This window comes from Hemiscyllium ocellatum, chromosome 31 (assembly GCF_020745735.1).
Source record: "Hemiscyllium ocellatum isolate sHemOce1 chromosome 31, sHemOce1.pat.X.cur, whole genome shotgun sequence".
Taxonomy (NCBI): Eukaryota; Metazoa; Chordata; class Chondrichthyes; order Orectolobiformes; family Hemiscylliidae; genus Hemiscyllium; species Hemiscyllium ocellatum.
The window spans coordinates 24,275,856-24,288,711 of record NC_083431.1 but is presented as its reverse complement, the minus strand read 5'-3'; the positions used below and the strand labels follow the sequence as shown (position 1 = coordinate 24,288,711).

Genomic DNA, 12,856 nt, shown 5'->3' with positions numbered 1-12,856 from the left:
TGCTCCGCTCCGCCAGTTTGGGATTCTCGTTCCTCTCGGGGTTTTCAGACGGTTTCTGGCCTTTTCTTGTGCGTGTATTTTGCCCGTCCGTCGTCACCTTCCTGCTGGTCGGCGAGGTGCTGATTCCCATCTTTGTGCCGTAGTTATTTTTGGAAGATTTAGTGTTGTTTATGCCCGAGCGCTGACCTGCTCTTGTCGGTTTGTGCTGGAGGCCCCGCACTAGGCCGCAAACCCTGCCAGCCCCGAGAGCCATTCACTTTACCCCCTTCTCCCCAAACACCCCACCCTCTCCTAGCCCGCAACAAGCAAAACCATCTTAAACCACCTCTAACCCAATCTCCTCTAATTCGCCTCCTCCTACAGATTTATCACAAGTACGGCCCAAGGCTGGACGGTTATTTGGACAGAAGCGATGTCCAAGTCTTGGGGGTGAAGGCAGGAGATTGGCACTCGATAATGATGCTCGTTTAACGAGCTGCTGCAGGCACGATGGCTCAAACGGTCTTCTGTCGTCTGTGGGCTCCGAGTTGAGCTAATGCTTATGAAGGTTACCTTACTGACACACTATTTTAAAATTTCGAAAAGGTGCATCCTTGTACATGACACTACAGTTCCACGCTCTTTTCTTTTTAACGTTATAAAATGTAAGCTTAATAAATTTTACACGGAACATTCAACTTTTGGCATATTAATAAAATTATTTATAATTTAATATTTGTCATCTGTTTTAAATGAGCATTCGTTTCTCATCTGGACAAACCACATTATCAAGGCTTTTTTGTTTCATGTTGTGTTCTTTTAGCTGTCTTGTAGATTTAAATTTCTTCTTCCTCTTGTGTAGGGCCTGTGATCATGTCTGATTTTGTTGAAAGTGAAGCTGAGGAATCTGAGGAAGAGTACAATGAAGAAGGAACTGTAGTACAGAAGAAATCTAAAAAATTCATGGATGATGATGATGGTATGTGCAACAATGTTGCAACATATGCATGAATGTTATATGTTTGGTTGATGTTTTGCAATAGAAAACAATCCTAGAAGTTATAATGTGAGGGCCAGGTGTATGTCTAATTTTGGTTATTTTCTGTGTAAAGAAGATTTGATGTTTGGTTAATGTACAGTGGATGTTCAGATCATTATTAATGTCATCCAACAGACAAATATTTACATGAGACAATGTGCCATTAGACTATCTCAAAGTTTGAGTAAACTAGTAATTTTTGAAATGCTAGTGTTGTCTAGATAAATGTCAATCAATTTGTAAATAATGATCGACAAACAGCAAATGAGTAATTCAAATTTATTTTTAGTAGTAGGTGACATGATTGCTGAACTTTATATAATGTTATGAATTTGGCTGTGCCCACTAAATAGGTGGATAGAGCTTGTGGCCATGCTTTAATATTGCAATTAAAAGTCGCACTCCTGAAATAACTGACTAAAATTCATTGTACAGCTTATGCCGTCATTTGACCCAAGAAATTATAGTACAAGGGTCCCCAATTTACGAACAGCTGACTTACAAACGCTCGTACGTCTAAGCATGAACTCATACAAGGCTGTAATTTTAAATCCTGAGTTATGAACATTTCCTGTACTTATGAATGGCAATTTTATAACTTTCCTGCATTGTCTAAGTTAACTTGCAAATACAACCCAGAACGGAATCTGTTTGCAACCTAGGGGTGCCTGTACTCTATCGGTTCTAAGCTAATATGTTGTAAGTAGTACTGAAAGTAAATTTGTGAATGTTAGTAGCAGTAGTGCTAAACGTTTTTAATCTGTCTAAAAGGTATCTAAATATGGAATAGAATCGCCAAATATGTTGCTTGCTGTAGGACAAATCGAATTGAAGCTATTTAAATGCAGAAACAAAAGCAGAAATTCCTGGAAAAGCTCAGAACTGAGGTGGGGCATTTCTGTTTTTGTTTCTGATTTACAGCATCGAGTCATAGAGATGTACAGCATGGAAACAGACCCTTCAGTCCAACCCGTCCATGCCGACCAGATATCCCTACCCAATCTAGTCCCAACTGCCAGCACAGGCCCATATCTCTCCAAATCCCTCCTATTCATATACCCATCCAAATGTTCTTAAATGTTGCAATTGTACCGGCCTCCACCACATCTCTGGCAGCTCATTCCATACACGTACCACCCTCCGTGAAAAAGTTACCCCTTAGGTCTCTCTCATATCTTTCCCCTCTCACCCTAAATCTATCCCTCTAGTTCTGGACTCCCCAAACCCAGGGAAAATACTTTGGCCCTTTACCATATCCATGCCCCTCATAATTTTGTAAACCTCTATATGGTCACCTCTCAGCCTCCAACGCTCCAGGGAAAACAACCCCAGCCTGTCCAGCCTCTCCCAATAGCTCAAATCCTCCAATGCTGGCAACATCCTTGTAAATCTGGTCTGAATCCTTTCAAGTTTCACAGCATCTTTCTGATAGGAAGGAGACCAGAATTGCACACAGTATTCCAACAGTGACCTAACCAATGTCTTATACAGCCGCAACATGACCTCCCAACTCCCGTACTCAATACTCTGACCAATAAAAAAGCATACCAAATGCATTCTTCACTATCCTATCTACCTGCAACTCCACTTTCAAGGAGCTATGAACCTGCACTCCAAGGTCTCTTTGTTCAGCAACACTCCCTAGGACCTTACCATTAAGTGTATAAGTCCTGCTAACATTTGTTTTCCCAAAATGCAGCAGCTCGCGTTTATCTGAATTAAACTCCATCTGCCATTTCTCAACCCATTGCCCCAGCTGGTCAAGATCCTGTTGTAATCTGAGGTAATCCTCTTTGTGGTCCACTACATCTCCAATCTTGATATCATCAGCAAACTTACTAACTGTGCCTCTTATGCTCGCATCCAAATTATTCATGTAAATGACAAAAAGTAGAGGACCCAGCACCGATCCTGTGGCACTCCACTAGTCACAGGCCTCCAGTCTGAAAACCTATCTTTCACCACCACCCTGTGTCTTCTACTTTTGAGCCAGTTCTGTATCCAAATGGCTAGTTCTCCCTGTATTCCGTGAGATCTAACCTTGCTAGTCAATCTCTCGTGGGGAACCTTGTCGAACACCTTACTGAAATCCATATAGATCACATCTACCGCTCTGCCCTCATCAATCCTCTTTGTTACTTCTTCAAAAAACTCAAATCAAGTTTGTGAGACGTGATTTCCCACGCACAAAGCCGCGTTGACTATCCCTAGTCAGTCCTTGCCTTTCCAAATACAAGTACATCCTGTCCCTCAGGATTCCCTCCAACAACTTGCCCACCACCAATGTCAGGCTTACCGGTCTATAGTCCCCCGGCTATCGATGATACAAATATCTCAGCAAGAGGCCCAGCAATCACTTCTCTAGCTTCCCACAGAGTTCTTGGGTACACATGATCAGGTCTGGGGAATTTATGCATCTTTGTGTTTCAAGGCATCCAGTACTTCCTCCTCTGCAATTTGGACATTTTGCAAGGTGTCACCATCTATTTCGCTACATTCTATATCTTCCATATCCTTTTCCACAGTAAACACTGATGCAATATACTCATTTAGTATCTCCCCCATTTTCTGCGGCTCCACACAAAGGCAGCCTTGCTGATCTTTGAGGGGCCCTATTTTCTCCCTAGTTATCCTTTTGACCTTAACATATTTGTAAAAACCCTTTGGATTCTCCTTAAATCTATTTGCCAAAGCTGTCTCATTTCCCCTTTTTGCCCTCCTGATTTTCCTCTTAAGTATACTCCTACTGCCTTTATATTCTTCTAAAGATTCACTCGATTTATCCTGTATATACCTGACATATGCTTCCTTCTTTTTCTTTACCAAACCTTAAATTTCTTTCATCATCCAGCATTCCCTACACCTACCAGCCTTTCCTTTCATCCTAACAGGAATATACTTTCTCTGGATTCTCGTTATCTCATTTCTGAAGGCTTCCCATTTTCCAGCCATCCCTTTACCTGTGAACATCTGCCCCCAATCAGCTTTTGAAAGTTCTTGCCTAATGCTGTCAAAATTGGCCTTTCTCCAATTTAGAACTTCAACTTTTAGATCTGGTCTATCCTTTTCCATCACTATTTTAAATCTGGGTTTCTACTTAACTTGAGTTTGTCATAATACCGTGTGACTGGGCATTGAAAAGCAGCAGTTCTGCAGTGCAATTTTTGAAACCACAGATATGTTTTATCTGAGTAATTTTTATTCTTTGTTTGTGATACGTGTGTATCAGCTTTGGATAATGCCATATCATGTCAGGGTGCAGAATTATAGTGGTTCAAAATTTTCACGGCCTGTTTTTCTAAAGTTCTTGAGCATTGCTTTGGCAACAAAGAAAAATTAAATTAGTTCTTTTTAGTAAAGCAAATTCTGTTGAAATCGAGGGAGAGCAGCAGAAGAGTTGACAGTTTCACCCCTTTGAGTCTGTTCCACCATTTCGGTGAGGTAATGCAGATATATCCTTCAACTCAATTGATCCATTTTGTTTCATACTCCTAATGCGTTCCAAAGATGCATCCACAGCTTTTTGGGGAGTTGTGGTCCAGGTTTCCAACTTCGATATCAAAAAGATACTCGAATTTTAAAATTATGCTCTTTTGCCTCATGGAAGGAAATAGTTTCTCTGTGTCTGCTTCTGCAAATTCCTAGGTTGTTATAAATGCCTTGATTGTATTACCTTTCACCCTTGTAAACTCATCAGAATTCAAATGTTTTACTTTAAACTTTATATTTTGTTAAATCTGTGAGAGTGTTTTCAAGTCCAAGTGCCTGCTAATTGCTCCAAACTGAACAGTATCCGTTGGCCAGGAAACAGAAGAATTGTCCTGTTCCTCCATTTTGTAAGTGCCATGGAAGCTTTTTATACCCATATGTACTCAGTTCTTAGTTTTGTCATCTACTCTAAAAGGCAGTCACCCTGACACTATAGACTCCATCAGTGGTACAGTATTGATTATTTGTGCTTATCATGGATTATTCAAAACCATATCAAAGAAAGAAGAATGTTCCCACTGACCTGTCTTATAGAATTTGATTGTGACATGTCTGTCACTGGCAAGATGATCTTTTATTGATCCCTTCATGAGCGCACCTTCTATTTTTCTGGACTTCATAGTCTATTAAGGCAACATAGTCTAGATTTCCTCAGCATTCTGTGGAAAAGGTTCTTTGCAGTTTCACCCCCAAATAGCTCCACTTCAGTTTCGCGATTATGCCCTATGGTTTTAGTTGCCCATCAGTGGAAAATATCTGCTTTGTTAAATTGCTTAATTATTATCAGTCCCTTAATTCTATTACCTTCCAATCTTTCAAACTCATGTTGAATGCAAAATTTGTTGTTCTTGAGAAAGTGCCAATGAACTGATTCTGAGCTGGTATAGTCTTCATGGTTTAAGTATTGATGAAGTTCTTTTAAGGACAAAGTTCAGGAATTCTGATCCAGCTGCATTGAAAGAACACCGTATACACTTTGAAGTGAATTTAATGTGTGATGTGATATTATTTAGTGTATTAAAAATCCAATAAGCCCCCAAGGCTCTAGTTTAAGAATCCTGTTAAGATCCATGAAAACCCTTGACAAACACACTTAGCTGACAATTAATGTAAGTCACACCAGCTGTAGGCAAAAGGTCGCTACCACGAAACATCTGCCTTGATGCAAGCTCTGCAAACCTGTTGTCAACATAGATCATCCCAACCCATGTTACTGACCAGGAACAACTTCAACTGAGGTGCTTGTGAAGACTTTCTGATTAAGATTGTTCAGTCATCAAAAGAGGTACAGCAGATGACCTCATTTGATCTCCTCAGTTGTGAAGCTGTGTGTGCGCAGGAATTACTTTGTGCTTGAGGTGTACAGTATGGTACACTGATCAAGAGTGGATACTGCTGACTTGTGATGGAGGGGAAGTCATTTGATGAAGCAGCTGAAGATGGTCGGCCCTCAAGTGTCTGAGGAACATCTGTGGAAATTATTGGCTTTCAGCAACCACGTCCTCCTTTCATTGTGTTGACCCGCTGGAGATGCTTTCCCCACAATTGCTATTGACATCAACTGTAGTAAAGCTCCCTGATTATAAATGCTACCTGGATGTCAAGTGAAATCATTCTCACTTTGTCTTGAATTCAGCTCTTATGCCCATAATTGGACCAAAGTTGAAATGAGGATGATGATGCAAAATTGAGCTGAAAGAATCCAAACACCATATCAGTGAGTAGGTTACTTGCAAGTGGGAGACCAATGCTGCTTGATGGCACTGTTGATAACCTATTGTTCATCACTTAGTTCAGTATAAACAAGTAGGACAGCAGTTGATTAGATTTATCCTGCAAAACCTATCAAGGCACATTGGACGTATGTTGGTGTCATAGCTGCACTGGAACAATTTGGGTTAGTTTTGCAATTGGTTCTGGAGCCCAAGTCTTTACAATATGCTAGATATTGTCAAGGGCTCATAGCCTTTGGTGCAACTACTTTGCTAAGCTGTTTCTTGAATCTCATTGGTGAATTGAGTTAGACTGGAGATCTGCTTCAGTAATGCTGGAGATCCAAATAAATCATCCTCTTGACTAGATGAAAATGGTTGCGAATACTACATATTCGTCATTATCATGATAATGTGGACAATTTTTCCATCATTGAGAGCAGTGATGTTTCTTACTATTTTTGCTGTTTAATTGTCTATTGGTCATGGCTTGATGTTGCAGGACTGCAGAGTGTTGATCTGATCTTTTAGTTGCAGTATTGCTTAGCTCTCTCTCTTGCATGCTGCTTCCAGTGTTTACCATGAACCTGGTCCCATGTTATAACTTCTTGTGAGGCTGCATTTTAAGGTATGCCTGGTGTTGTTCCAAGTATGCTTTTCCTCATTGAGCCATGGTTGGTACCCTGTCTAAATGCTAATGAAACATTGAGGGATATGCTTGCCTATGCTGCTAGAACTGCACTGGATTTATCCCATTTAGTGTAGTGTTGTGTCACAATATGGTGAAGGGCATTCTCAGTGCAAAGATTGAAATTCAGCATTGCAAGTATACTGGGGTAGTCATTCTGATCAATTCTGTCTTTGATAGGTGAATCTATGATGGTTAGGTTGGTGAGTCATAGAGATGAACAGCATGGAAACAGACCCTTTGGTCCAACTCGTCCAAACTTGTCCATGCCGACCAGATATCCTCCCTTAATCTGGCCCCATTTGCCAGCACTTGTCCCAGTATCCCTCTAAACCCTTCTTATTCATGTACCCATCAAGATGCCTTTTAAATGCAATTGTACCAGTCTCCCATGCTTTCTCTGGCAGCTTATTCCATGCACGCACCACCCTCTGCATGAAAAGGTTGCCCCCTTAGGTCCCTTTTAACTCTTTTCCCTCTCACCTTCAACCTACGCCCTATAGGTTCTGGAATCCCCCACTTTGGGGAAAAGACCTTTTATATTTAGGAGAAAGTGGGGATTATAGATGGTTCTGATCAGAGTAAGGTGTAGTGCTGAGAAAGCACAGCCGGTCAGGCGTCATCTGAGAAACAGGAGAATCGACGTTTCAGGCATAATCCCTTCATCAGGAATGAGGCTTGTAGGCCAAGGGAGCTGAGAGATAAATGGAATGGGGTTGGGGCTGGGGGGTAGGTAGTTGAGGGTGTGATAGGTAGATGAAGGTTGGATCTGGGATAAGGTGAGGGGAGGGAAAATGAGGAAACTGGTGAAATCCATATAGATTCCATGTGGTCGGAGGGTCTCAAGGCAGTAGATGAGGCGTTCTTCCTCCAGGTGATGGATGGTAAGGGTTTGGCAATGGAGGAGGCCTGGGACCTGCATTTCCTTGGAGTGGGATGAGATCAATGTGGATGCTGCCTGACCAGCTGTGCTTTTCCAGCACCATACTCGCGACCTTTTTCTATTTGCCCTATCAATGCCCCTCATGATTTTATACACCTCTATAACATAATGCATTTTAGGTGTGTGAGGAACTGAATATCTAAACTTTATTTTTGTGTTCATACTGACAGAGGAAGAAGAGGAGGAGGATGAAAATGCGGATGACCAGGATGAGCAGGGAAATTTAAAGGACTTCATTAACGATGATGACGATGATGAGGAGGAAGAGGAGGAGGAGGAGGATGATGATGATGACGATGGAGCCAGTGAAGGTTCTGGAGGTTCAGACTCTATCACAAAGAAAAGAAAGCGTAAAAGTCAGTGTTTAAATCACTTTATTTTTCTACAGTAGATATTCAGAGCCCACAAGGCTAAGACATTGATACTTCTGTTTCGTGTTAGTACTTGCAGCATATATGCTTGACTCACTGAATTTACACCATATTTTGGAGTATTTTAATTATTTTTAAAAAGAAAATTCTCCTTTGGAAAATATTTGCAGATAATGTCCTATCATTGAGAAATTCTTGTTGATATGACTCTTGATGAAAGGACAAGAGAGTCAATATTCTAGGCATTTGGATGTATAATGTACTGTGGAAGAGGCTGGAATGATGTCAACCAATTTAAATTTATATTTGTGAATGTTCTGTTGGATCAACAAGATTTTAATAAAATCTTAATGAATCATAGTCACTAGAATGTCCTGTTTCTATGTCCATGATATGATGTAAATAATTGTTTTCTTACTATGTGCAGCTTATGATGACAGGCTGGAAGATGATGATTTTGACCTAATTGAGGAAAACTTGGGTGTCAAAGTCAAAAGGGTAAAGCTAATTCTTTTGGTTTAACTGAAACTGTTTGGTGATTTGGAGTTTAAGAATTAAAAATTAGTAAATTTTTGATCTATCCAAAGTAGAAAGCAGCTCTAACATAGTGACGTTGTAAGTAATTTAAATATTACAAATGTTCATAAGATTTTTTTAAAAAAGTAATGTTTTTGAGTTTCTTTTGTATGATGTGTATGTCGTTGCTTCAGGTTTTTGTCTGTCTTAGTTTAATTACATAATTGTGTTTTTAACCAAGTAGCATCAGGGTTGTTGCGTTATTGGTGGTTACCAGGTCATTCACCGTTCATATGGGGTACAACTAGAGATGATTGAAGAGCTTTGAGCCAAAGCCAAACAATTAACTTAGGTGAAAATCTTCCTCTACATATGTTGGTGATATTAAAGTGTAACAATTAGTCATAGAGATGTACAGCATAGAAAAAGACCCTTTGGTCCAACTAATCCATGCTGACCAGATATTCTAATCTAATCTAGTCCCATTTGCCATACTTGGACCATAGCCTTCTCAACCCATCCTATTCATATACTCGTCCAGATGCCTTTTAAATGTTGTAATTGTACCAGCCTCCACCACTTCCTCTGGTAGCTCATTCCATACGTGCACCACCTTCTGTGTGAAAATGTTGCCCCCTAGGTCCCTTTTAAATCTTTCCCCTCATACCCTAAACTTATGCCCTCTAGTTTTGGACTCCCCACTCCAGGGAAAAGACGTTGTCTATTTATCCTATCCATGCCCCTCATGGCAGGTGGAACTAGATTGCGTTGGGATATCTGGTCGACATGGTCACGTCTGACTAAAGGGTCTGTTTTCGGGCTGTACATCTCTACAACCTGTAAAAAGTGAGGTCTGCAGATGCTGGAGATCAGAGCTGAAAATGTGTAGCTGGTTAAAGCACAGCAGGTCAAGCAGCATCCAAGGAACAGGAAATTCGATGTTTCGGGCCAGAGCCCTTCATCCTGATGAAGGGCTCGGGCCTGAAACGTCGAATTTCCTGTTCCTTGGATGCTGCTTGACCTGCTGTGCTTTAACCAGCAACACATTTTCATCTCTACGACCTGATCAGGTCCTGGGGATTTATCCACTCTTATACGTTTTAACACATTACAGAGGTGGTGGTGCAGAATATGAACATTTTTCAAGATGTCACCATCTGTTTCCCTACATTCTATATCTTCCATGTCCTTTTATACAGTAAACACTGATGCACAATACTCATTTAGTGTCTCTCCATCTCCTGCAGCTCCACACTTAGGCTGCCTTGATGATCTTTGAGGAGTGCTATTCTCTCCCTAGTTACCTTTTTACAGTCCTTAATTTATTTATAAAATCCTTATGGATTCTCCTTTACCCAATTTGCCAAAGATATCTCATGTTCCTTTTTTGCCCTCCTGTTCTCCCTCTTAAGTATACTCTTACTGTCTTTAACTCTTCGAAGGGTTCACTCGATCCATCTTGTTGATACCTAACATATGCTTCCTTTTTCTTAACCAAAACCTCAATTTCTCTAGTCATCCAGCATTCTCTATACCTATCAGCCTTTCCTTTCAGCCTAACTGGAATATACTGTCTCTGGAATCTCATTATCTCATTTTTGAAGGGTTCTCATTTTCCAGTTGTCCCTTTGCATACGAACAACAGCCCCTAATCAACTTTTGAAAGTTCTTGCCTAATACCATCAAAATTGGCCTTCCTCCAATTTAGAATCCAACTTTTAGAGCAGTCTATGCTTTTCCATCACGATATTAAAATGAATGGAATTATGGTCGCTGGCCCCAAAGTGCTCCCCCACTCAGTCACCTGCCCTGCCTTATTTCCCAAAAGTAAGTCCAGTTTTGCAGCTTCTCTAGTAGGTCATCCACACACTGAATCTCAAAACTTTCTTGTACACACATCAAATTTCCCTCCATCTCAATCTTTAACACAGTGGCAGTTCCTGTCTATGTTTGGAAAGTTAAAATCTCCTATCAAATCCACCCTATTATTCTTATCGATAACTGCAATCTCCTTATAAATTTGCTTATCAATTCCTGCTGACTACTGGGGAGTCTATAATATAATCCCAATAACATGATCATCCATTTTCTCTTTCTCAGTTCCACCCAAATAACTTTCCTTGATCCATTCCCAGAAGTATCCTCCCTAAGTACAGCAGTAATGCTATCCCTTATCAAAAATGCCTCTTTCCCCCCCTCATCTCTTGCTGCCCTTTCTATCCTACCTGTAGAATTTGTATCCTGGAACATTAAGCTGCCAGAGCTGTCTATCCCTGAGCCACGTCTCTCTAATTGCTATGATATTATTAGAAAAAGAAGTAGAAAAAGAACTCAATTTTAAAAGAAGTTAAGCCTGTTTGGCATTTTGTTTTTACTGTATAGATTAAATGGCAAGGCTTTTATTTGTTAAATGCTGTAAAAGAAATGAGTCAGGTTTTGCAAGAATAAAATTAAATCTTGTGAACAGAGCTGTCTCTAATTACAGTCTGTCATTTTAGACTCTGTAGAAGTAGGAGATTTCAGTAAATCTTTAAATGAATTCAGTAACTCAGTTTGTGATCAATTTATTTCTAATTTGGTCATCAAACTCTCAAAGCCTCAGTTTTACATTCTTTTCTCTACATCAGTCTGTTTTCAGACTTTTTATAATTATCTGTTCTCTTGTTCAGTCCGAACTGATTCTATTTTGAGCTTTCCATATGGACTTGTTTGCAAATATTTATTAGCTTTTGCATAACTGTTAGTCAAAATATCATGCTTAACCATCCCACTGTATTTCTCACGCTAAAATGGAATTAAGGGAGAAAATGGTCATTGTCCTTGTGTATTTGGACTTGGAGCTGAATGGCCTGGTTCTGTCCTCTGACAAAATAACCTGTACTTTGGAATTTTATGCTAGTAAAAATATTGAAATAAAATAAAAACATTTCAAACGACAGATTTACATTAAATGTATGATTGTTAGCATGTGAAAACAGGCAGGAAAGAAACCATCTAGTATACCATACTTGATTTATAATTGTGATTTCTTGAGCTTCTTGAGAATTAGATATCCTTTATCTATCTGTGTGCATGTACTCTGAGTCAGGATATGAAATTAAAAGATAGTGAAGAAGAGCAAAGCTGTCTCTAATTGCAGTGTGATATTTTAGAATTCATATTTAAAAATATCTCTTCAGTCCCCAGTGGTTGAGAGCTAGTCAAGAAGATTGCATTGACGTGTGTTACTCAGTTCTTTGAACGAGAGAGTTAACTTGTACATGAGTTTTTGAAAGGTTTTAGAAAAGGTCTCAAAATTGTAATAAATGGGATTAACGTGGTAGCATTGATATAAAAATATTGACTGCAGGACAGAAGCAGACAATAATGGTGAATGGTTTATTTATCAATTCTGAACAGAGGAATAGAGTTCTGTTTCACAAGATTGTTATAATAACCATAGCATTTTTTGATATGGATGACCTTGGATGTACAGGGTATAATTTCAGTCGGCAGATGAGTGAAAATTAAAGTTGCCAAGGCTGGTATCAAGAGGACATAGGCTAGTGAAATGAACAGGCACGTGTCAAATGGAATTTGATGTAGAGAAGTGGTACATCTTTTGTGGGTTATAACCTTGCTCATAATCCTATAATGTAGAACAGTGTTTCTGTTTCTGAAATAGCAATCTAGAGATCTGGGCAAATGATTTGGAGAGAGAGAGGATCAATTCCTTCCAGAATATTTGGGGAATTTTAAATCTTCCAAATATACTAAAATCAGCAATAAAAAGCTAGAATCGTAATGGTGACCATGGAATGGTGGGTTTTTTAAAACCCTTCTGATTCACTATTGTCTTTTTAGTAAAGGAAGTCTGCTGTCCTTGCCAGTCTAACCTGTATGTAATTATGTTGCACCATCAATATGCTTCACTGAAATTGCCAGAGAAGTCAGTTAGGTGTACAAAACTGCAATGAAAAGCTAAAAGAATGAGAATACAATAGAGACCATTGAGCTCTATTGAGGACATGATAATCCACATGCTTTGCAAAGTTGTCCTCAGTAATATTTGTAAACTCGTGCCACAACTGGAAAAGCTGCCCCACATTATTCCATAGTCTGATTCTGGACACTACGATT

General features: G+C 39.7%; 1 protein-coding gene across 3 annotated transcripts in view; it reads left to right on the top strand.

Moving 5' to 3' along the window:
• supt6h (SPT6 homolog, histone chaperone and transcription elongation factor) overlaps positions 1-12,856 on the top strand; it is a 73,284-nt gene continuing 60,428 nt past the window's right edge. Inside the window, exons 1-5 of one of the 3 annotated variants that reach the window (XM_060848459.1) lie at positions 1-116; positions 364-547; positions 842-958; positions 8,021-8,206; positions 8,649-8,719. In XM_060848459.1, coding sequence (XP_060704442.1) covers positions 853-958; positions 8,021-8,206; positions 8,649-8,719 — 363 coding nt within the window. In that variant the 5' untranslated portion in view covers positions 1-116; positions 364-547; positions 842-852. The remainder of the gene's footprint in view (positions 117-363; positions 548-841; positions 959-8,020; positions 8,207-8,648; positions 8,720-12,856) is intronic. The other 2 variants (XM_060848457.1, XM_060848460.1) reach the window with 2 other exon arrangements.